At 43.6% G+C, this 24121-nt stretch overlaps 2 protein-coding genes across 2 annotated transcripts in view; one reads left to right on the top strand and one right to left on the bottom strand.

Annotated features, from left to right (window-relative positions):
- The window catches only part of Shoc1 (shortage in chiasmata 1), a 65439-nt gene extending 55253 nt beyond the window's left edge, over positions 1-10186 (top strand). Inside the window, exons 24-27 of the mRNA XM_041657170.1 lie at positions 5140-5271; positions 5466-5615; positions 6214-7111; positions 10086-10186. Of these exons, the coding sequence (XP_041513104.1) occupies positions 5140-5271; positions 5466-5615; positions 6214-7111; positions 10086-10186 (1281 nt within the window). The remainder of the gene's footprint in view (positions 1-5139; positions 5272-5465; positions 5616-6213; positions 7112-10085) is intronic.
- Positions 10187-12523: 2337 nt separating this feature from the next.
- Positions 12524-19331, bottom strand: Gng10 (G protein subunit gamma 10). Its single transcript, XM_041657172.1, has 3 exons — positions 19184-19331; positions 14837-14968; positions 12524-12902 (listed from the first exon to the last, which is right to left on the bottom strand). Exons 1-2 carry the CDS (start codon positions 19262-19264, stop codon positions 14843-14845), a joined length of 207 nt encoding a protein of 68 aa, XP_041513106.1. The 5' UTR covers positions 19265-19331; the 3' UTR covers positions 12524-12902; positions 14837-14842.
- Between the last annotated feature and the right edge of the window lie 4790 nt (positions 19332-24121).

Raw genomic sequence — 24121 nt, 5'->3', positions numbered from 1 at the left:
TGAATATTTCTAGTTACTTTAAAATCAAGCATAGTTAGAACTTAGTTTTGTTTTTTGTTTTTTAAAAGGATCTTTTAGAACTTTAAAAAAAACATGTCAGGATATGAATAAAAATAAATGTCCCTTGATCAAAACATGTTCTTTATGCAAGATGTACTGACATTTTCTCTGCTACAGAGTGGAAATCTCAAGACATTTTGATAGGGTAATGTGTACTGATGATCTATAATCTCCTTACTTGGCCCCCTTTTTAGGGTCCCACTCTAAAACTAAACCATTTGTCTGCATTTTCTGTTATTATTTCATGCTCTTTAAGAACTAAACGTTCCCACTTCCTTGCTGTAGTTTCTGAGTAGTTCTTAAAATCCTTCTGACGTGTAAGGTCTGCACCTATATTCTAGCAGCCAGTTGACAATCTCCACCCGAATATCCTGCAAATACCTCAGACTCTGTGTGTCCCTATGAAACTTCCCATCCTCCACCAGGCTTGATTTGGACATTTCTGTTCACTGGTGTGGGCCTCTTTGTGCAGCTGCAGTATCTCTGAATTCAGTCTCCTGCGCCCACCTCTGCTTCTCTGAGTTCAGGCATGCATCATTTATTCTGAAGATTTTTAAGATGCCTTCCTAACTAACCAGCTTTTCCCTACTGTTCCCTCCTCCATCACTTGCTGACACCCATGCCATTGCTAGGATGCCGCTGTGAACATCCGCTCACGGAAGTGTGCTTCTGGAGGTGAGGGGGCTTGTCTGATCACGTCTGTACTCTGGGCACCCAGCATGATGCCAAATAGACGGTTATTGAAAAATACTGTCAAGTGTTCTTGCTTCGAGACCTTCCATATCTTCCCTGCTTCATTCAGAACAGAGTCAAGTTCAGGTGGATTCAGAACTTAGTCCCTGGTAGTCATGTCCTCCATAAAGCCCTACAGTCATACTCCACCTATGACAAGACACTATCCAGTCTTTCTTCCCCCGGGATGCTGCTGTCCGTCTCCTGGAGCCAGGCTTCAAACACTGCTTCTGTACGGGACCCTGCCCAGGCACGCCCTCCCAGAGTAAACATGCCCTCCCCATTACACCTTTTACCTCTATTATGGGGTAAAGTGTTCATTGGTGGTGGTTTGGTTTTGTTCTGGAGACAGAATGTCACTGTGCAGTGTTGCCCTGGCTGGCCTTGAACTCACAGAGATCCAAGTACTGGGATTAAGGTGCGCACCACCCCTGGCACAGGTTTATTTATGTACTCTCCACTCTGAAAGGTAAGAACTAAATCCTCTGTAAACCCGGGGCAGCTAGCACAGTGCTTCACACCGAGCAAGTAAATTTAACAAACACCTGCTAAATAGAGTTAAGTCAAATCACAACCTGTTAAGAATAGGAAGAAATGATCCTCTTGAAAATTTAAATGTCATGATACATACTACCCACAAAAGTAAAATTCTTAGAAAAGTTACCTTTAAATAAGTGAATGACAGGTGCAAATGTGTCTTGTTTATTCAAATGAGGATTCCCTGCTTGGTTAGCCTTTTCCGAGCATGTGGTAAAGAATTATATGTAAATATGCTATCAGTAAAGTGGCACTGTTCAGAGACAGGGACACGGTCGGTCCAGAGACGCTGTGCCCTGAGGACGGCATTTGAGGATAAAAGAGGAGTGTGTGCAGGCGATCCACTCTGAACAAAAGTCTGCTTCTGATAGAAACACTCCAGGTGCTTTTCAAGTCCATCCTAAAAAGTCGTACAGGTTTTTTGTTGTTCTTACAGTGTTGGCATCGTTAATATGCATAGGTTTGCCGCTGATCTGACTTGATGTCGTTATTATACCAGGTCTGAGGAAAGGGTGTAGCTTGGCAGGTAGAGTCTGCAGAGCATTGACAAAACTGTGGGTTCAGTCTCCAGTACCACATGCCTGCAACGCCATGGCACTTGGGAGGTTAAGGCAGGAGGATCAGAAGTTCAAGGTTGCCTTTGGCTACATAAGGAATTCAAGGATAACTTGGACTACGTGAGACCCTGACTCAAAACTAGGAATAGCCAGGGGTTCCTGACCCCATATGTGTTATGTATGTATTAGAATGTATTGCTACTTTATTTAGTTATCATGACTTTTGTCTCTTAGAGAACATTAGTATATTATTAGCTCTCTTTTGTTTCCAGCCATCTTAGCCATAAAAGAATTACCTGGAAGTCTAAGGACATTCTCTTAACTTAAAAGAAGGTATTGGTAGTGCTATCTAATTTTTTGATATATTTCATTTGTTAATCTTTTTTTTTTTCTTGTGGTACTGGTGATCCAATTCAAAGCCTGGTGTGTAGTAGGCAAACAAGCATATAGCACTTAGTTATATCCCTAACCTTCTAATTTTAAAAGATTTCTATGAGTTTTTTATGAACTCTCCTTGCAGATGATATATACACATATACAAATTAAGAAATAAAGCTTTTTGAATCCTCTTGAATTCTTAGTCTGGGTATGAACCCCAGAACTCTCATTCTGATCAATTACTGCAATACTCATTACCGTCATCATAAAATTTTGTCTTTTAGAATAAATTTTTGTTTAAATGAAGGTGTCTTATCTTCCCCAAATCATCTAAAACTAACAATGAAATAAAGTTGTGATTAAACAGGATATCTCTATACGTTGTGTATATATTTGTGTAAACTTTAAAAAGTTCTCTTTTACAATATATGCACTCCACAAAGAGTATGCGCGGACATTTTATACTTACTGTCCTGAATCTAGCTCATAGCTATTTTGTGAAATTTGTATCCTTTTATTGTGTATAAGATTCAGCCCTGTCAGGCGATGGTGGCGCATGCCTTTAATCCCAGCACTCGGGAGGCAGAGGTAGGTGGATCTCTGTGAGTTCGAGACCAGCCTGGTCTACAGAGCTAGTTCCAGGACAGGCTCCAAAGCCACAGAGAAACCCTGTCTCGAAAAAGAAAAAAAAAAAAAGATTCAGCCCTAAGGAATTAGGTATCCCAGGTACAGGCTCTTCACCTAAGCTGTGTCTCCAGCCATTGTGCTGTCTTGAATCCCCTTTATATGCAGATTCTTATTTTATTTCCCTGTGTGGGCTCTGACTGTGACGAGTCTTTTTCTGTTTCTCCATCCAGCTCCCAAATAATGACACAGAGACTTACTAATTATGAAAGTTCAGCCTTAGCTCAGACTTGTTCCTAACTTGCTATTACAACTTAAATTAACCTATTTATTTAATTTATGTTCTATCATGTGGTATTACCTCTCTCCATCTTCTTACTCCTGTTTCCTCTTATGTCTCTGCCCTTCTTCTTCCCAGAGTCCTCTCTGTCCCCAGAAATCCTGCCTAACCTCTTTCTAGCTATTGACCATTCAACTTTTTATTACACAATCACAGCAATACATCTTCACACAGTGTACAAGTACCCACAGCACTCTCGCTCTGTTGCTAGGTTACTCCCAGGATTACAAATGCAGGAAATGAAATTACGGTTGGCTATAAGCTGTCATGTGGGTGCTGGGAACTATACCTGTCCTCTACAAGAACAGATGTTCTAAACCACTTAGCCATCCCTCCTGCTCAGAAGTTACACGCACATGTAAACATGAGCGCGCACACACACACAGACACACAATTTTGGCAAGAGTATCTTAGAATCAAATAAACTAAAATTTTAAATGAACAATTACCAACTAGAATGACTGCTTAAAATCAGAACATTTAAAATGCATTTAGTGATTCCTCTTTGAGAATTGTATGTATGCACAGAGCATATTTCGATTGTACTCATCTCCATTCTTCCCCCTAACTCCCTAGGTCCACTTCCTCATCCCTCCAAACGTCATGTCTTTTTTTAATAGCCCACCAAGTCTAATTTGTGTTGCACACATATTCGTGTGTGGCTGTCCACTGGCAGTGTGGTTGACCTAGTGGGGACTACATTCTTTAAAAAAAAAAACAAACAAACAATTCTCCCTCCCATGAAGCATGGGTTATCAGTAGCAGCTCAGCTAGGGTGGGCTTGTGAGCCCCTCTCTGCCCAGACTGGAATGTGGACTGACTGGATTGCTCAGGCAGCATCAGCTGCTGTGTTTGAGTGCAGCAGGCCTGTCGTGTCCAGGAGGTGCTGTGCTGCCTATTCCTGGCCTCTGGCCTTATGGTCCTTTTGCCCTCTCTTCTGCTATGAAACCCGAGCCTTGGGGCAGGGGTATGGTAGAGATGTCCCGTTTGTGATTGAGCACTCCATAGACACTTATTTTGTGCACTTTGACCAGTTGTGAGTTTCTTCATTAACCACTGTCTACTAATACAAAGAAACTTCTCTGAAGAGGTGTGAGAGCTGCGCTAATCGATGGGTAGAGAGACGTGATTACAGAGGGCAGTTTTATATTACATCCACTTAGCAAAATACAGTAGGTTCCCTGGAGCCTACGGTTTCCCCAGCCATGAACCCTTGTCCAGGTTTACAGTGCCAGGTATGCTCCTGTAAGCAGGGCTTATGTCTTATTTTTTAGCACAATATCAAATTAATTTATAAGTATCCTTCATGTTTAAGTTTGTTTTTGAAAACTATTGCACTGTATTTCTTATTCTTATTTTCAGTTGACAACTACTAGAAAAAGCAAAATATTAAATATTACCAGTGATTTTCAAGTTGCTCTTCTATAAGTGAAATATAGCACTAAATAAATTTTAAAACTTTGTAAGTAAATGCCAAATTAAAGTGAAGAAAAATTTATTCCAAAAATTAAAAAATAGGGCACAATATTGAAAGAAAGAAGGAGCTAGGTGTGGGGGTGCATGCCTTTAATCTTAAAATTCAGGAGGCAGAGACAGGGAGATCTCCATAGGTTTAAAGCCAACCTGGTCTACATAGCAAGTTTCAGGATAGCCAGGGCTACATGAAGAGACCCATCTCAGAAAGAGAGAGAGAGAGAGAGAGAGAGAGAGAGAGAGAGAGAGAGAATTGATTTGGTTATCCTCACAAATGAAAGCTCTTGGGTTTCAAATACACACGATAATAAATTATATACAAAATGATGATTAAAAATTCATTACTCAGATTTTTTCCTTTATCTCAAACTGTTTCTGAATGCTACATCTTACTTCCTTGTATTTTCCTACAATCTAACATATGAAATATTTTTTTAGCTTATAATCGCCCCAGGAGTAGAAGAGACTGCCTTAACAATTCGCCAGATTGCAGACCACAATCTAATGGCGTCCAAGAGAGATCCTCATGAGTGGTTGGATAAATCCTGGGTTGAAGTTTCACCATCTAAGGTTACTCTTTCTAAATGTATCCATTAGACATGTGCGAGGCAAACAGACACAAATACCTGAATTCCCTTCCCGATAGCATATTTTTCCATGCTTCCCAAATTGTTATAAATTCAATGACAAAATTTTCACCTGTAGACTGAAGTAGGTCCCTCTCACAAGCCCCCTGCCCGAGGAAACACCATACTGTCTTCCAGGAAGAAATGCACCTGCTTGATTTTCCGTGCATCAACCCCCTGGTGGCTCAGCTCATGCTGCATCGAGCGCCTTCGCTGCACTGGCTGTTGATAGCATCGCCCGCTGAGCTTCAGGAACTCCTGCCCCAGGTTCCAGTCAAAGTCCTGAAGGTGGGTTAGGAGAGCACAGGCTGTAATCTGTAATTCCCCTTCCCATCTCAGTTAGGGTTTGTATCACGGGCATTTCCAGGGATGGTGTCCTGCTTTGTTTGGGGCACCACACAGGAAAGAAACCATTTACCTGAACTAACTTACATATGAATTGTCATTAGCTATACATTTTAAAGCTATCAAAGATAATTCAGTACAGGTTAGCACATTTTAAAGCATTTTAAAAGTCATTGTATTCATAAATATTCAATTAATATGTATTTACATTATCCCTTCCAAAATTCCGGATGTCTTTTACCACAACAGGGGAGTTTTAGCTTTATTGATATTTTTAAATTCTTATCAAGGAATTTGCATATAATTTGTATAACTAAAATAAAATCCACTGTATTTGTTGCAAACCTAAAACATCTCTAAAAACAGTTTATTAAAATTCCATTGCAAGCTACTAGAAAATAGATGCAAATTACAATGATCTCTTTTAATGGTGTTTAGTTATTTTTTATGTTAATATGTGTCAGTGTAGTATCTATGAATTTAGCTAGGCATCATTTTATTTTCCAAACTGTTATATTAAACTATTATTTTTAATTTTCAGCATTTTTGTAGCATCACTTCCTTGTTCAAGATTAGTTCTTCCTCCATGACAAAGTCACCTCGAATTTCATCACTTCAGGAAGATATGAATCAAACTCGTCCCTTTATTTCTCAGAGCTCAGCTCCTGTCATTCAAGAACACGATGAATATTATTCCTACGAAGACCCGGAAGAGATGGTGCAGGAAGGCACAAGCGCTCCTTTTATGGAGCTAAGAGAGAGCATCTGCAGGCCGCCATCTGCAGCATCTCACAGGCAGGCCGGCTCCTGGAACACAGCGTGGAATAACCCTTTTCTAAGTCATAAGGACCCAAAAAAAGCATCTTGGCACTCCTTTCCAAACCAGGGTGATTCGGAATCAGGTGTCTTTTCTTTGGGCCTAACACACATAAATTATGAACCCGAAATGTTACCAACTGATACTCAGAGGAGAATTACTCATAATTTTGTGAATTATCCTAGAGCCAAAGGAAGCAGAAGTATGCAAGCGTCCAGCCCCATGTTTTTACCAGAGGACTCTCCCTCCCATCTTTATTGGGACTTTAAGAAAAATACTGATCAAAAACAGATGTATTCATTCAGGTCAAGCTGTGGAACAGAGCAGACCACCTACAACAAATGGTGCCCTCAAGAAGATGACTTAACCAGTGATCAGCCAGAGTGTCTGTCAGCTGAACTGGAAGATCTCACACACAGACATTCAAATGCTGGGACTGACCAGACTTTCTGGAGAGAACAGCCATCTGCTCCCAGCTGGGATTCAGTCTATGCTTCTGATTCTAATGTAAACCAAAGAGGATTCCATGGCCTTGATTTCTACCACAGAGCTGGGAACTACTCAGGACAGAGAAGGCTGCCTGTGTCCTCATCTAACTGGAAAGACTATGAAACACCAACAGGTAACACTAACAGTTGATAAAACTCCTGGTTTGTAAGCTAAAGCCAGGGTCTGAGCGATGGCTCCGTGGCTACCAGCACCCACCTTGGGTAGTTGATACCACCTGAAACCCCAGTTCCCAGGGATCTGACACCTCTGGCCTCCTGGACACCTGCATGCACATGCCCACATGCAGACAGACACACACACACACACAGAGAGATAACTAAAAATAACATTTAAAACGATAGTGCTAGGATCAAATTTCAATGTTTTGTTTTAGTTGCCACACTTAAAGTTCTCCATTAACTTTGGGCTTAAGAGAAAATCAAAGGTAGTGGTCTAACAAAATATTTCAAATTCTCGTAGTCTCAAATTAACCATACCTTCAACTTAAGTTTAAAACAGCACTCACTCAGGAAGATCTCTGAGTTTGAGGTCAGCCTGATCTACATAGTGAGTTCCGGAACAACCAGGGCTACATAGAGAGACCCTATTGCAAAACAAATAGACAAACAAAATAAGGGGGAAAAAGGAAATTTAAAATAAAAATAGCAAATTTAAGTAAAGCAGATGATCAGGATTAAACAAGAATCAGCCTGTCAGGTACAAATGTTGACAAATGTTGATTAGGGGTGGTGACAGCTCAGTCACTCAGGTGCTTACTGTGCAAGCATGAGGACCCATGTTCAGCACCCAGAACCCACACACAAAAACCTGGCATTGTGGCCATGGCGTGGATCCCCAGCGCTTGGGAGGCAGAGACAGGTGGACCCATGGGTTTGCTGCTAGCCAGCCTATTTGGCAAGCTGTAAGCCAGAGATTCTGTCTCACAAATATAAGGATGGATGGTACCTGAGGAGGAAGACCCGAGTTTGTCCTCCAGCCTTCACATGTACATGTGTAACACAAACACGCACACACACATGATGCTAAATCCTTTTCTATGCATTGTTTAACTTTACTAGGTAGGAACCCATCAGCTTCACGCTGATGGATGTTTTCGACTTATCTGAACATTTTATCGTTCACTTTTAGAAAGGATACTTTATTTTCTCAGTGCTTGTGCCCTTATTTTTGTATAATTTCTTATGGCATTGACCTGACTTCTAGAATAAAATGTTCAGATATCATAAGGCATATGAATGTGGCTTTGCCGTTCAGGTAGCCAGGAGTGAGAAGAAGAAAAAGTTAAACTTCAAAATTTCTCTTTTCATAGACTCCTTCAAAAGACCAGAGCAGGCCCGGAGGTGGGGAACCCTCACATTTTATATTTTATTAAAAGAAAGCCTCCAAAACCTCACTCTTGATCATCCTCCCCTACTCCCCTGCCCTGCCCCTCACCTCCTGATGGCCCCCTGTCCTCTCCCACCCAGCAGCCTTCCTTCTGCTCCCATATCACAGGTATTACTTCCTTTTAGCCCCACCCCTTAAAAGTTTCTCTTGGCCCTCATGGTTCCTTTCCTAGTCTGATGACCTATCCTAACCCTGAACATAAATATACAAATTACTATCCAAGCACCACATGAGAGAATAATATGCCTGGCTGTCTTTCAGTTCCTGACTGTTCACTTGACATACTTTACAGTTCTATCCATCGTTCTACAAATGTTATGATTTCATTTTTCTTTAAAGCTGAATAAAATCCTGTTGTGTATATGCATAGGGACACTGTTAGTATGGGTCCTCTGTTTAGTTCTGATCTTCATATCAAGAGTCATGCATTTAGCTGATGGTGGTTGTGTGTGTGTGTGTGCTTGTGCGTGTGCACGTGCTTTGTTACAGCAGCTTTATAAGTGAACCAGCTCAAACCCCATCCTACTCTACAACAGATTATACATGTGACTTCTATAGATTCTTGGACATGGAGCACTTCCCTATATCATCTTCCCATTCTCTCATGAGAAAAGTGAAGAAAGTGTTTCTAAATTCTGACATTTAAGCGTTTAGGCATATTGATGGAATCCTCAGATATCTATGTAAATTTTAATTAATGTAGTTTTGAATAACTAATTTTACTTTGCATGTGTATGCATGCAGCATGTGTGCATGTATGAATGTTCACATGTGGGTGCACATGTACTGATGCCTGCACATGTGTGTGGAAGTGAGTCATTCCTGGTCACTTCCTGTCATGTGTTAGGACTGAGGATAATTTTTATAGTGTAAATATAGGAGCAGGAATAGACTTGTAACTGACAAGAGTGTTTTATTTTTTTTTTTATTTATTTATTATGTATACAATATTCTGTCTGTATGCCTGAAGGCCAGAAGAGGGCACCAGACCTCTTTACAGATGGTTGTGAGCCACCATGTGGTTGCTGGGAATTGAACTCAGGACCTTTGGTAGAGCAGGCAATGCTCTTAACCACTGAGCCATCTCTCCAGCCCTGACAAGAGTGTTTTAAACATGGCGTGTTAACAATACTGTGGCGCTGGAGAGAAGGCTCAGCAGATGGAAGCACTTGCCACCAAGGCTGCTGGTCTCAGTTCATCCCTGGGACCCAAATAGTGATAGGGTGCTGACGCCAGTAAGTCATCCTCTGACCTCTATGTGTGCACACACACACACACACACACAGAGTTCACATGCAGAAATTAAATTTTTAAATAAAGATGTTGGAATGAAAGCTGAACAGCTAATGTGAGCATATTGATTGTGATATGAATAGTCTCAGTGGTGTACAGAGCCGAAGAACAGAGCATTGTGTGAGTTCAAAGTCAGTCCGAGTAAGCCTTGAACTTATTCCTGCTGAGTTGCTTCCTGAGCTATTTCCAATGGTTTTATTTAAAAATATCAGAGCAAGGAAAGACTTTAGAGATTGTACAGCTTCACAGAAGAGGATAATGAATGACTCGCATGATCTATGTGTGTACTGATTTTAAACACAGAGCCATTAGTGACAGGTGCATTCATGGTTTATTATTAAAGGAACAACCATTTTTCATAGTTACTTATCCCAATAAAGTGGTTTTCCTTTTCCTCCTTTTGACAGGCTTAATGTACTCACAAGTACCACAACCCAAAAAACGGCGTCTAATGTATGAAAAAGTCCCTGGAAGAATGGACGGGCAAACTCGGCTGAGGTTTTTATGAAGAACAGAAAGGACAGTGCCGCATACCAGAGTCTACTTTATGATAATCCAGTAACAGAATTATTTAGGTTTGATTATGCATAAAAAACTATCATTTTATATGTCCTCAGTGTTCTATCATATATCTATTTTCATAATATATAATTTGTCCTGTAACTTGCATCTAAATCTGATTATCTGATTTATCAATTAGCTTAATAAACATAAGACCCAAAAACTATTCAGATGTATGTGTACTTCACAAGCATTTTGTCTTTTCAGATTTGGCTTTTCACTTATATGTACATATGTGGATGCCAGAGCTACCCTAAGTTCCCAACACAGTCATTGTTAAGATTTAATTTTTCTTATTATTTAAATTGTGTGGCCTGCAAGGCCAGAGCAGATGTCAGTCTTTTTCCCAAGATGAAGCCTTATGTAGTACTATATTCTCCTTACCCAGCGTAGGGATATAAAAATGTGTTTTCACTTTTCTTAGATCTAGATTCCTATATTTTGGCCACTGATTAAATCTTTTAGTGTTAAACTCCTAACCCATTTTTTCTGTAGCTTTTTGTTTGTTTTTCAAGACAGGGTTTCTCTGTGTGGCCCTGGCTGTCCTGGAACTTGCTCTGTAGAGCAGACTGGCCTTAAACTCAAAGATCCGCCTTTAATCCGAGTGCTGGGATTAAAGGCATGCGTGCGCCACCACCGCCCGGCTCTGGAGCTTATTTTTAATGTGTAAATAATTTAATGCTACGTAACATTAGAAAAACATTTCCACATTATGTTTTGTAATGAATATAATATAATAAATACCAAAATCTAACACTGCAAAAAAGAAAATTATGGAACCGTACTTTTATCGGTGCAAAATTCTAATGGAAGATTACCATAGCAACAATGAAATCAAAATCCATCTGAGTTCAGTTCCTAGAGTGCAAAGATAGTTCCACGACAGGGTGTGTATTAATATAATTCCTCATTAATATAACTGATATTTAAGGAAAAATTAATATGAATATATCTAATTCCCCCTAAGATATTTAGCAAAGTTCAGCATTCGTTTTTTAGTTTACATACAAATAGGTTTCAGTATGCCATTTTCATATTTCATTTCAATTTTTAAAAATCGCATTGTTTAATTCAGCAGCTTCCAAGGCAGTCTCACTAATCCATTAAGACAGTCATTCTCCATGTCTGAGAGAAAGTGAGAACAAGAACTGGATTTCCTCAGGTTAACTCTCTGGCCCAGGGCCCCTTCTCTACACTCTCGTAATGACTTACACACTGCAGATTCCCTTGTGCTCAACCAGCTCCTTCTTCGGGGCATCTTCTCTTAATATACTGCTGGATCTGATCTGCCTACATACATTCGGGACATTTGTGCCTGTACGATGTCTGTAGTTTCACTCAACTATCTCATGGAGTGCTGCTGAAGGAAAAAGTGGATCCAAAGAGAATTTTGTTTTTAATGGAAATTTGGAGTGCTTATTAAAATTCTTATTAATCGAGATGGAGTGGAACATATATGCTATTAGGAAAGAAAAGATTGAAGAAAGAAATAGATAATATACAATTTCAGACAAGACTAAACAGATAATAGAAGCATCAAAAGGACACCCAAGTTATGATTAGTACGAATCCAATTCGCTGATATCTGCACGATGCTGAGAATTAAGGGGGGGCTCAGCTAACGGCTTCCATCCTCTCCACTGCAATCCGACCAGTGTTCTTGTTTTTCCACTTACTTATGCATGGGTGAGTGCCAGGCAGAGCTAGCCCAGGGAGCAGCTGTGGCTTGTACTTCTGGAGACATTCTACAGGATTGCAAAGCCACATTCCACCCTCTGCATGCAGCGCTCCCTCTCAGCAGCAGATAGAAACCCATGGCATCCCAAAAGACAAAAGCAAACACAGAATACCATTCTCGTGGAAAACAATGAATTAGGCAAAAACTTTATTTCCAAGTTCTTCAAAGATTATTATAAACACAGACTTTCCTTCTAAAGTGTCCCCAATTAAACCAAAGGCACATCACCCAAATAAGGTACTTGTGACATTAGTTCTTACAGGTTATAATATTTTCATATTTCGTTTTTAACCAGTTGCAGTGTTCTGAATGTAGTAGGCCACATTTAAATGTTTTTAAAGGTACAAGCACATTTTTAAGACCTACAAAAACAATTGTAAGTTGTAAACTAAAGGAAGTAAGGAAAGACCTAACCAGCCTCACCCAGGATGGGCAACCTGACGCTATATCAATTTTTTAGTTGGCTAAGAGCATCTCCCAAGTTTACTGTCAAAGTAAGACCATATTTCATTAAGAAATGAAAATGTTTTCCTTTTTTTTTTAAAAAAAAAAAATCAAGATATCAATTATTCCCCCAATTTTATACTTTGTCTTCATTTAGTAATAGTAAATTCTTATGAACAAATTTTATTAGAGTATAAAAATGTTAGGAAAATTACAAATCTCAGTTTTTGAAAACAAAACGTCTCCCTTCTAAAATGCAAACCCCCAGTAAGTAGGACATCCCCGTATCCCCGGCGGAGCAACACAGGTTCTATGGGGTGAGAGATGCAACTCAGTAAATTTGGAGATGAGGGTTACAAAAATGGATTTCTGTAGAGTTTGGCTCTAGGACCAGGCAACAGAGAATGGGATTTGGCTGTGGAAACTGTCTTCTTGCGACGTGGGCGGTCATTCTCCCCGTGTGCTTCCCAGAACTCCTTCCCTGTCGGAGAGAGTGTGGTCAGTTTTCACGTTAGTGAGGGTCACCCATCATTTCACAGGACACCCAATATTCACGAGGTAGAAAATAATACACGAATACAGTAAGATATGCAAACCACACCCTTGGACGAACAGCACGCACGGCGGTGCTTCGTGAAGGGAGACCCACAGTGTGGTGCAGGAGTTAACAGCGGTCCGAGGCACCGTTCCCTTTACTACAGAAATTGTGCCTGACAGCACAAGCAGCTCCTGATTCAATATAAACAATTTCCTTTTACAAGTATGTGAAAAAGATGATCATTTGTTGTGTAAATACAAAATCTGAAATATGTTGGTCTCAAGACTAATAATCTATGTTCTTGTCATCTTAAAAAAGGAAATATAGGGAGACGGCAGGCCTTGCGCACGCCAAGCTGCTAAGCTGCTCTCCCAACCATTTATTTATTTTGGGACAGTCTTGCTGAGTTAGCCAGGTTGGCCTTAAACTTGCCCGGCTTTCATTTCTTTAGAAAGTTTTTAGGTTGGTAGGCAGGTAAAAGTCAGAGACTGCAAGCCATACCAGGAAATATGGAGGCACGCGCTTTGGCAAGAGCTTCCTCTTGAAACAAAGCAGCTAAGGTGAGGTGTGGAGGACACTACCTGAGCATGCGCACATTAGCAGTGCCCCACCTGTCCTGCATGTTCTCATCGAGAACGGACAGGATCTATACTCTAAAACGGTTTTAAATTCAATTCTTATATTGAAGCAGCCCTGCGGTCTGCAGGAGGTGATGAAGGAACCACTGGGCTTGTCAGGAGCCGAACAGGGCACTTGATGACCGTGGGTAGAACTGCCCTTCCTCGGAACACCAGAGGCTGTGAGGTCGGTCATTTCAAGATCCACTCACTGAGAAAAGCCGGGATTCTGCAATCATTTGAAAACGGACCTTGCATAATCCCTCTTTTGACATGCCCCCTTTCCATGTTGACAGGATCTAAACAAAGTACTATTTCCCCACCGCTGGCCTCCAGGGTGAGCAGTTCTGAAACTGTTTGACCCACATTTTATTCTGAATCTGCTGGGGGTGCATCAGGGTGCGATATCGGGATTAAAATCTGGAGGTTTTGGTTTTTTATTCCAACTGAGTTGTTTCCTGTTGCACCCCGGGTCTCATTCTTGGTCAGGTTTGTGTCTGTTTCTTACTGTGAATTCCTGTTTCTAAAAATGCCTTTGAGAGCTCCTGTTCCTGTTTCAGTCTCTGGACTCAGCCCCCCTCTCACTTTTTTCCCTTTTCCCCACTAGTATACCAGTTCTAGCTCCAAATGCTGATTTCTTATGCAGGTGGTTCTTGGTAAGCTTTTAACGCTTGAGATTGCACTTCCTTCTCTAGAAATGCTTATAATTTTCATTTTCCCTTAATGGATTTAAACTTCGTTCTTATTTACCACAAATCAATAAATTTTTTAAAAAAATGTGGAAATATAAGACCTCAATGCAAAACATTCAAACTTATAATATGCCATTCTAATGAATAAACCTGTAAAAACTCCTTTAGCTCCATACACATACAGACGCGCACGCACGCACGCACAGCTACGAAAATCAAGGGAGGAAACCACAGCCCAAGGCAGACAAAGTCAGCTGGAAACACCAGATAGCAAATCACAACTCTGGGATGCTATATGGGCAGAGAGGGAATGAAGGTCAAGAAATACTGCATCAGCTCAGTTAAAGAGCTCGTGTCTACAAGTGACAGCATGTCAGAGTGGTGCCAAAGAGAGCAGGGCTTCTCTTAGCTAGACCTCCTCCATGTGCAGGGAAAGTACAGCCCAGAACCACCCATCAAAGTCTAGCATTTTAACAGGTTGGTTGGTTTAACCTCTGTTGCCCAAATACTTTGGGAAGCTCCCTCACAACGTTATGGCCCCGATCTGGCACTGTGCACCGTAACTCACCAGTCTTCAGAGTAAAGCACAGGACCTGGGCTCCCGGAAGGGATTGCTCCCGGCTGGCACGCCGAGCAGCAGGGCATCCTTGCAGGCATTCTGCATGCAGTACTGCTGGAGCTCCGCGGCTGCCTGCGAGACCTGCAGCAAAGCACAGGGACACCCTGCTCACACCAGGCCCAGCGGCGGGCACCAGGCAGCCCGAGGCGGCTGGACAGCGTTATCATCATCCACGGCTCTGCTGGTTTCAGTCACTCATTCCCAGGAAGACTGCAGTCTACGATTGAGTTCTAGGTACACGTGTTTTGCTTTAACAAAGGAAAGGCTGCAACTCTGATCCAGTTAGAATTCCAGTTTCAAGTTTGAACTGGTAAGGAAATGGCTCATTCCCAAGCTCCCTGTACAGCGGTCTATGACTTAAAACCTGTGCTGACAATCTGAGCTGGCCGTGTGAGCAAGGCTGGAGCTCTGTCCAGTCGTACCAAGCAAGTGAGAGAATTATTCTGCTGTGCTTTTCAGAAAATACAGCCTCCTGGTTAAGAATGAGGTCTCTGGGGCTGAGGGTGGGTCTCAGTGACGGGATGCTCACCTAGCACAAGCGAGGCTCTGGAGTCGGCCCCTAGCACAGTGCACAAGATTAATAATAGTACTACTGATAATTATAATAATCATAATAAATAAATAAGTAAATAAATCGTTTTAGCCATGGCTTGAGTATGTCCTCCAAAGGTGTGTATGTTGAAATGTAATTTTCACTATGAATGATAGAGGCTGTTTATGTATTTTATGTACATGGGTGTTTTGTCCACAGGTACATCTGCACACAGGAGAGAACATCAGATCCCAGGAGACTACAGTTACAGATGGTTGTGAGTCACCCTGTGGGTGCTGGGAAATGAACTCAGGACCTCAGGAAGAGCAGCCAGTGTTCTTAACCACTGAGCCATCTCTCCAGCTACAAGAGGATAGAAACTTAAACCATTACGTATTGTGTTCGCCTCAAGGCTCATCTTTGGGAGGAGATTGGGATTAGATAAAGTCATCAGGGCGGAACCCCCGTGACTAATAACTGGAGGTTCTATCTGAAGGAGGCCCGAGGGACAGACATAGGCATGCATGTCCCCTGCCTCCCATCATGAAAAGCCCAGTGCGGCCTTGGGAAGTGACCAGCTAAAAGCCGCCAGCCGGGGCAACCCCTGTAGACCTTGGACCCTCTAGAACCGTAAACTGAAATAAAAGCGTTTCGTTATGTTCCTCTGTATGTGGTGCCTGGCATCTGGCTACAGGAAGAGACTAATACAGTTGTTACAGCTGTTTGCCGTGGGCTTACAGTTGCTACCACGCTTCTGACGTGCCTTAGGGATTTGCTTTTCGTGCTAAAAATCTTAATTGTTAGTATTTAAAAATACAATATAACCAGACTAGCGTTTAAGCTAATTTTTCATCAACAGAAGCTCCGATATTTTCACATTGGAACTAATGGCTTTATGTAAGTTATTGATTTTCAAAGAAATGCAGAACAAATCATGTCCTGCTTACTGTGTTTCAGGGAAGCAGGTGAACTGCATATGTGGTAGGTAGGAGACTCTCCCAGGACACCTGGAGGAAGGGGACTAACCCGACCCCCACATAAAAGGGATGCTCAGAGAAAACAAGCTAAGAGAGGGGAGCACCTCTCAGTAGGGTCAAGGGAACCCCCAAGCCCTGCAAGCTGTCCCTGCCATGGAGGTTTGGTTGTCCCGCCTGGGTTATCTGACTCAGCAACTTCTCAGAGGCCGCTCCAGAGGAGGAGCCCTCGAGACAGCGGGCTTTCCAGACCCTGGGAAGGGACGCTAGAAGACTGGTGTCTGCCTTACGTGTGTCTAGGTGTGTCTACATGTGAGAAGAACACCCAAGGCTGAGCCCTGCAATGGCGCTGTCTAGATTCTGTAATGTGACTCCCTTACAGGGCTGCCCAGGTTCCCCTGAATGCCCGTGTGTGTCATCATCCAGTCCTTTCTCAAGTGTAGATCAGAGTCTCTTTCCCCGAGAATGTTCGCAAGCAGAGTGGGCATTTGGTTCAGTTTTCCTTCCAGGTTCAAAGCCCAATGATATTGAACACTCTGAACAACTCTAGTTTTCGCCCCCTATGTTCTCTCTCCAAACAACCTTCTCTGCCAATAGCAGCCCCACCCAACACCAGTAACTGCTCGGCTTTGGGAGGTGAGGGACCACAACTTCAACTATCTAGGGTGCCTTTGCTTCCTCTTGCATTGACTGCACAATGACCACTAGGTGTCGCTGCTCCTTGTGTCGTCACTATCACTAGAAGGCGGACTCTGCTCGCTCTCTCTGCAGTCTGGGTTCAGCCTTTTCCAGCCAGACCCTGAGGTTCCTTGGCTTCTGACCCCACCCCTACTTTCTGGCATACCTCTTACTAAACCCACCTTCTGAATCAACCTCCATTTGCTTTCTGCTCTCAGAATCCTTGGTCGTCAGATGCCAGTGATGGAAACGGAACCACAAGTGACAGGCCTGCTATTCCAGGTTTGTGACTGCTCAGGTCAGTGAGCCACTGTGGCCAGCACTTCCACCACCCTTGGCTAGTTCCCGTCCCACGGGCCTAGAAGTAAGCTCAGCTTCCTGTTTCACAAGACTGCCATCAGTCTTGCATGCAGTAACCCATAATCAGAGGAACTCTACACACAACTTCCCTTCCCTCCTATCCTGGAAGACACCACCCCAAACCCTCTACAGTCACCTTACCCCCATTGGTTTCTTCCCTTGACAAAATAAAACAGTGACAAAATAAATAAATCTTTCCCCTCAACCCCTAAACCCCTTCTATTTTTGAAGTAGTATATATAAATATATATGTATATACATAATACATATATATGTGTATATGTATATATATATACATTATATATATTTTTTTAGCCCACTATGTTCTCTCCCCAAACAACCTTCTCTGTCAATATATCTATCCTCTTTAAAACTAGATTTTTTTTTTAACCTGCTTGGCCTCTTGTAAAGTCCAGAGTTGGCTAAGCCTGTCCCTTTACCTTGTAAACCTGGTTATCTGAAATCATTCTAGTTAGTTTGCTTGTTTACCGTATCCACCCGAATCCCCTATTCCCTGGAGTAGCACCAAGTTGGGTTACTACACTACCACAGAAACTGACTACCAACACGGTTCACCCGTTCCTATCCACACTACACATCACATCAGCTGCCAATCACACTCCCAGCCAACTGAGGACACACTGCTGTGTTCAGGAGCCGCCATTCCTATTTTATGGATTTTTAAAATTCCTTTTATTTTTTAAAGAAATTAAACTATTTTTTTTTTTCATTTTACATACCAATCCCAGTTCCCATTCCCTCCCCTCCTCCCACCCCCTTCACCTACCCCCAACCCCTAGTCTTACAGATGTTTTGACTGCTTGTCTTATCTATCTGTGAGTCACGCACGTGCCTGGCCTGAGGAGGCCGGAAGAGGGCATCAGGCCCCTGAAACTGTATTTACAGATGGCTATGAGCTGCTGTGCGCGTGCTGGGAACTGAGCCTGGATCCTCCAAAACAGCAGCCAGTGCGCAACCACTGAACCATGCCTCTGGCTTGTTTTTGTTTTGTTTTTTCCTTCCCTCGCCTTCTCTGGACAATCTCTTTTGAATTGTGCTACAAATTCTGCTCTTTGTCTGTTTCATACTCAAATCTTTTTTTTTTTTTTGAGACAGGGTTTCTCTGTGGTTTTGGAGCCTGTCCTGGAACTAGCTCTTGTAGACCAGGGTCTCGAACTCACAGAGATCCGCCTGCCTCTGCCTCCCAAGTGCTGGGATTAAAGGCATGCGCCACCACCGCCCGGCAATACTCAAATCTTAATGACTTCTTTGGGCCTTGTGCTGTGGGCTTCTGTCCACGCGGCTAAATCTCTCCTAGATATCTCCATAAAAATCCACAGATCCAAAATGGAACTCATTTCCGCAAACTCTCCCTCCCGATCCCCCCAGTTTGAGCATCTTTCTTCCCTCTCGCTCTCATTCGCCCATTCAGGGACCTCCCTCCCCATCCCTAAACTGCATCCTCCGGCTGCCGCCGATCAGGCAGAGCCCAGGCCGCCAGCGTGTCACCGGCCGGTGTGGACACGCCCACGGGGCCCTCGGACTGGCTGCGTGGAGGGGCGCACCCGTGGGCCTCCGGCGCTACCCCGGGGGTCGCGCCCGGAGCCACCCCGCGTCCACGCGCGGCTCGCGAGCCCTCGAGGCCCCGGCGCGCGCCCGGCCCGGCAGCCGCCACTTGGGCCGGGCCGCGGCGTCCTGCAAGCGGCTCCCCGGGCGGCGGGGCTGGCACCGGGCTCCGGCTGCCACGCTCACCTTGATTCTTTCCACGCCGGCCTCCAGCTTGAGCTGCTCCACCAGGCGCTGCAGGGCGCTCACGCTGGCCCCGGCGGACATGGCGGCGAAGGCTGCGCGCGGCGGGCCGGACTGGGCGGAACCGCGGCCGAGCTGGGTGTCGCCCCGGGGCGGGGAAACCGCCGCGCCCGCCCCGCTGTCCTCGCGCTGGGGTCGCCTCAGCCTCAGAGCAAATCCAAGTGGAGCAGGGACGGGCAAGGTAGGGTTTCCCTGAAAACGCAAGTTCAAGGAAGTCCTGCTAGTTGGGGCAGAAAATCCAGCCTGGCATCTTTGAAACAGACCGAATAAAATTACACCAGCCCTCTCACTCCCAACGGGGACGTTGCTTCCCAGTCTCGTCCTGAGTTTCTTTTTTTAGTGTGCATATTTGTTTTACAAAACTGGGGTTAACCTGAGGTTTTGGTTTCGTTTTGTCTTTTTACACTTACTTTATGTCTATACCGCCATTCTTGTACACCATGGTATTTGTCAGTACACACTAAACTAACGGCGGGGGGGGGGGGGGCGGGGGAAGGCAATTATCCGTGGTCTTGCTAACCTTAAAAGCCCAGAGACTTAAGCAGTGGGTCTAATTACCTAAAAATACCTTCAAGACTCAATTCCTGCGTGTTGGGCTCATGAGCTTCACTGTGACTAGACTCAGCTGTGCAGTGAAGAACATCCATGTTGTCTTTTAACCCTGCCTAGACAACTCAGAACCAAAACCCCTCATTTCTTATGGATAACGAGGGAGGTGGGTAGAATTCCCCAAATGGGTCTTTCTGACTTGTATTGAGTATCAGCCTTCCTTTGAACTGGTAGTTCTCGGCCTTTCTAATGCTGCGACCCTTTCATACAATTCTTCATATGGTGACTCCACCAATCATGAAATTGTTTTTGTTGCTACTTCATAACTGCCATTTTGCTGCTGTTATGAACGTAATGTAAATATTTTTGGAGATAAATTTTTGCCAAGGGGTTGCGACCCACGGGTTGAGAACCACTTCCTTAAATCATTTGCTATTTAAAAAGGATTTGTTGCTGAAGTATCTAATTTTCTGGCTGCTGAGTCCTCCCTCACTGGACCTAAGAGCCATTTAGGAGAAGGTCACACAAAAATCTCACCTAATAGCCAGTCTCCAGTCAGTGAGGAATAATTTGAAGGTCTGGTCCCAGTAAACTCCAGCATTGCAAACCGCCATCTCAGGCTCTGTTTTCCAGAAGCATCCGAAACTAAGATATGCAGTCAGATAACACAGAGTGGAAAGTGATTTTTCCGAAGAAAAATCGAGATATTGTAAAAAGTGACAAAAGATAGTCTAGACAATTTTTAATTTAAAGTCCTTAAGGCAATTGTTCTTAGCATTGCACAACCGAATCATAATTTATCAAATATCCCATTGAGAGTTGATGTCCCATGCCACACTAAGTATACAACTCGTGCTTTCTGCCCTACTTCCTGCGCAGCATGCTAAAAGAAGAACTGGTGGGTCAAAGAGTATCAATATTTATGCCGAACGTGGGGGCACGTGCGTGTGATCCCATGACTTCATTGGCTGAGGCAGGAGTAACTGCTTCCTGAGTGACTGAGTGTTAGTTACAAACCTGGGGCAAATGGCTGACCTGTCTGCCAGGTCCTCCCAATATCCCCTCAGTCCCTACCTGTTACTGGATATGACGGGGCATATCCCTCCCCTGCCCTCTACCCTGACTCTCCAGCAGGGGCTGGGCTGCCCTTCCCCCAGAGGCTCTTCCCTACATAATCCAAACATTTGGTTACCAGCCCCTTTTGTACCTTTGGCCCCCTGGTGCTGGATTGGGTCCCCTCTTTCCTCTTCCCCTCTCCCGCATGGCCCTGCTCAGTCTGGACTGTCTACTCTGGACTCCCCCGAGATAACCCTGCCTCTGGCTATGCTCTTCCGCATCTGTACGATAAACCATCTCCTCCACCATACCTAGGAGCAGTCATGGCCTTCCTGGGCTTTTATTTCTTTTTTCATGATGATAAAAACTGAGTTCAGAAACAATATGTGTTAGAAAACTATCTTTCTTCTTTTTTCCAAGATAGTTTCTCTGTGTAGCCCTGGCTGTCCTGGAACTCGCTCTGTAGACAATGCTGGCCCTTAACTCAGAGATCCACCTGCCTCTGCCTTCCAAGTGCTAGGATTAAAAGCATGCACCACAACGCCCAGCAATCATCTTTCATTTTAAAAAAGTGAACATTTAAAACTTTTCTTAGTCTATCTTATGACACGAACTAAGGATTTTCTCAGTGAAAGATGCGTGTCTGTTTTTTTGCCACAATTATTATACAAGTTGCATTCTTGTTTATTTAGCTGGGGACTTCACCCCAGCTCCTGGCATAAATTTCATCCCCTGGGAGTTGCGTCAGTCCAAACTCCACTTCCAAGAAAGCCCGCCAAAAAGTGACCTCTTCCCAGGGAGGGTCAAAAAAGCCCTCCAAACGGTAACCTCTCCCCAGGGAAAGTCAAGACAACTCCCACAGACTATTTAAACTGCTCCCCAGAGAATGAACACTTGGTCTCCCCTTTGCCCTCTTCCCCTCTCCATGTTTTCCCGGGGTCACCCAGGAGTATTGCCATTCATTAAGCCTGGGTATCTTTTAATTCAATCTGATTTGGTCTGATTGGGATTATTTGCGTTTGGTGGAGAGGTTCGTTTAAAAAAATATTTAACAATTTCTCCCCATTTCCCAAGGTCACTCGGGAATGCTTTGCTCATTAACCCTGGACTTTTAACTCGGCCTGATCTGACTTATTTCATTGGCAGAGAAACCCACTACCGGGGACTCAACAATACTTAATCAATACCTACAGTCCTTTGACCGTCCATCTTTGCCGTTCTTTACCGTCTACCAATAAAAAAACAAGTGCCAAATAACGTTTCTCCATTCCCTGACCAAACAAGGAGGAATCTAAAGAAACATCGCATTATACTGAGTGGAGACCACACAATAGGAGAAGATATCCAAAACCTTTGCAAACTCAGGTGCTGGTTGAAGCTGATTAACTATGGATGCTTTAAAAATAACCACAGCACGTCTCATGCGCAAGTCCCCTCTCTCTCTGCTTCAGACCCCTTAAATTATGCATGCTCGCCCATCAGGGCTGGACGAGTTCAGCAGACTTATGTCATACAACTTTAAATCCCATGTATTTAAAAAGGTCCTGTCATCTCCAGGTGAGGAAACCAGGGAAGTTAATTAGGTTACTAACAACTAGGATCTAGGCGGGACTTTGTTCCAGACTTGAAGTCATCACATTTTGCCAATCATTAATTGTAATTCATCCACACATGGCTTGTCTCGGTATGTCAGATAGAGTCGATGTTACACGTAGCTAGATACGAATGAGTTTCACTTTGAATTTCCACAGAACTTTCAATGTGTCCACCTTGTCCTGTTTCAGCACCCAGCTGTTTGCTTGTTTTTGAGACAGGGTCTATTACGGAGCTCTGGTTGTCTCTGGAACTTGCTCTGTAGCCCAGGCTGACCTCAAACTCCTAAGAGATCTGCCTGCCTCTGCCTCCCGAATGCTGGGATTAATAGCACCTGGGGCTTCCATTCCATCAGTGTTTCCAAGGTTTAGGTGTTAAATGTGGGTTGTCCTTCTCACCCCTGCCCCAAATAAACCCAAAGGAAACAAACTGATGTTTCTAAACAGTAATGCGATAGAACTAAACTAAACTAGTTCATTCTCTAAGCTTGCTCTTTGTCGTGTAATGTTTAAAGTATCCTGTGTGCCAACCTCAGTGTTAGAATCCAGGCAGGAGATCTGACGGGTGTTAAAGGCTGCAATTTATTTACTCTTCTCACAAATTACATCCCAACTGCAGCCCTCCCTCCCCCCACTTCCCCCAGCCCTGCCTGTCCCACACCCCTCCTTTCCCCCAGATCCACTGCTCCTCTGTTTTCCTTTGGAAGACAGCAGGCCTCCCAGGGATATCAACTGAGCATGGCCTAACAAGATGCAATAAGACTACGCACAAACCCTCACATCAAGACTGGGTGAAGAAACCCACGAGGAGGAAAAGGGACCCAAGAGCAGACAGAAGACTCAGAGACGCCCTAAGCTCCAGCTGTTAGGAGTTCCACAAGAATGCCAAGCTAACAACCATAACGCACATGCAGAGGCCCTAATGCAGACCCATGCAGGCTGTGTTTGTCGCTCAGTTGATTCTATTTACTCCTTTGGCTCCTGCAATCCTTTCTCCTCTTTCATGGGACTTCCATACCCCTACACTAATGTAGCTGTAAGGACCTCTAGTCTTCTCTAGATGTTTCTAAAATGAAGAGATTTGGTTTTGTTGGAAGACCGGCAGAGTACAGTGAAGTATAGTTACTGTAGCAAGCAATGGGCTTTCCTTCATCCTGAGACTTAAAGCCCAGTAACTGAGGGAAGGGGGAAACCCAACATCTTTCTGAAGAGTCCACCTTGATTCCTGCCCCGACTCCCACATGAGCAGCCTTCGGTGGACAATTCTACAAATACAGAAATAAAGAACAGACGAAAGAACATCCAGGGGTACAGTTTTCATTTGCTGAACATCTTTCTTCCCATTTTCCTTATAAATAGGTGTGCTGGTTAGTTTTTATTATCAACGTGATACAACCTAAAGTTAACTGGAGACAGAGCCGCAATGAGGTTGGTCTCCATGTCTGGAGGATTGTCTTGATTGGTTAGTGAGGGAGAAGACTCAGCCAGCTTAGGCAGCACCATTCCCTAGCAAGGAAATGCTGAACAATTTAGAGGCAAAGATATATCCATTGTCTCCTTGCTCTTGACAAGGTGGGTATGAAATAAGTAGCTGTTTGTGTATCAGCCTTTCCCCAAAATGACTGACTGACCTGGAATTGCAAGCCAGATAAACCCTTTCCTCCTTATGTTGCTTTTTGTTAGG

The sequence above is a fragment of the Microtus oregoni genome, unplaced genomic scaffold, assembly GCF_018167655.1.
Source record: "Microtus oregoni isolate MIOR12 unplaced genomic scaffold, Mior012 000008F_ref0000371, whole genome shotgun sequence".
In the NCBI taxonomy this organism is placed as follows: Eukaryota; Metazoa; Chordata; class Mammalia; order Rodentia; family Cricetidae; genus Microtus; species Microtus oregoni.
The sequence above is the reverse complement of the archived record's forward strand: the minus strand, read 5'-3'. Positions and strand labels throughout refer to the sequence as shown.

Bases quoted from the DNA above. Each gene is read 5' to 3' on its own strand.
- Gng10 (XM_041657172.1), bottom strand. From the start codon at position 19,264: ATGTCCGCCGGGGCCAGCGTGAGCGCCCTGCAGCGCCTGGTGGAGCAG. The intron at 14,969-19,183 runs GTGAGCGTGGCA...GCTTTGCTGCAG, and splicing joins CCGGCGTGGAAAGAATCAAG to GTCTCGCAGGCAGCCGCGGA.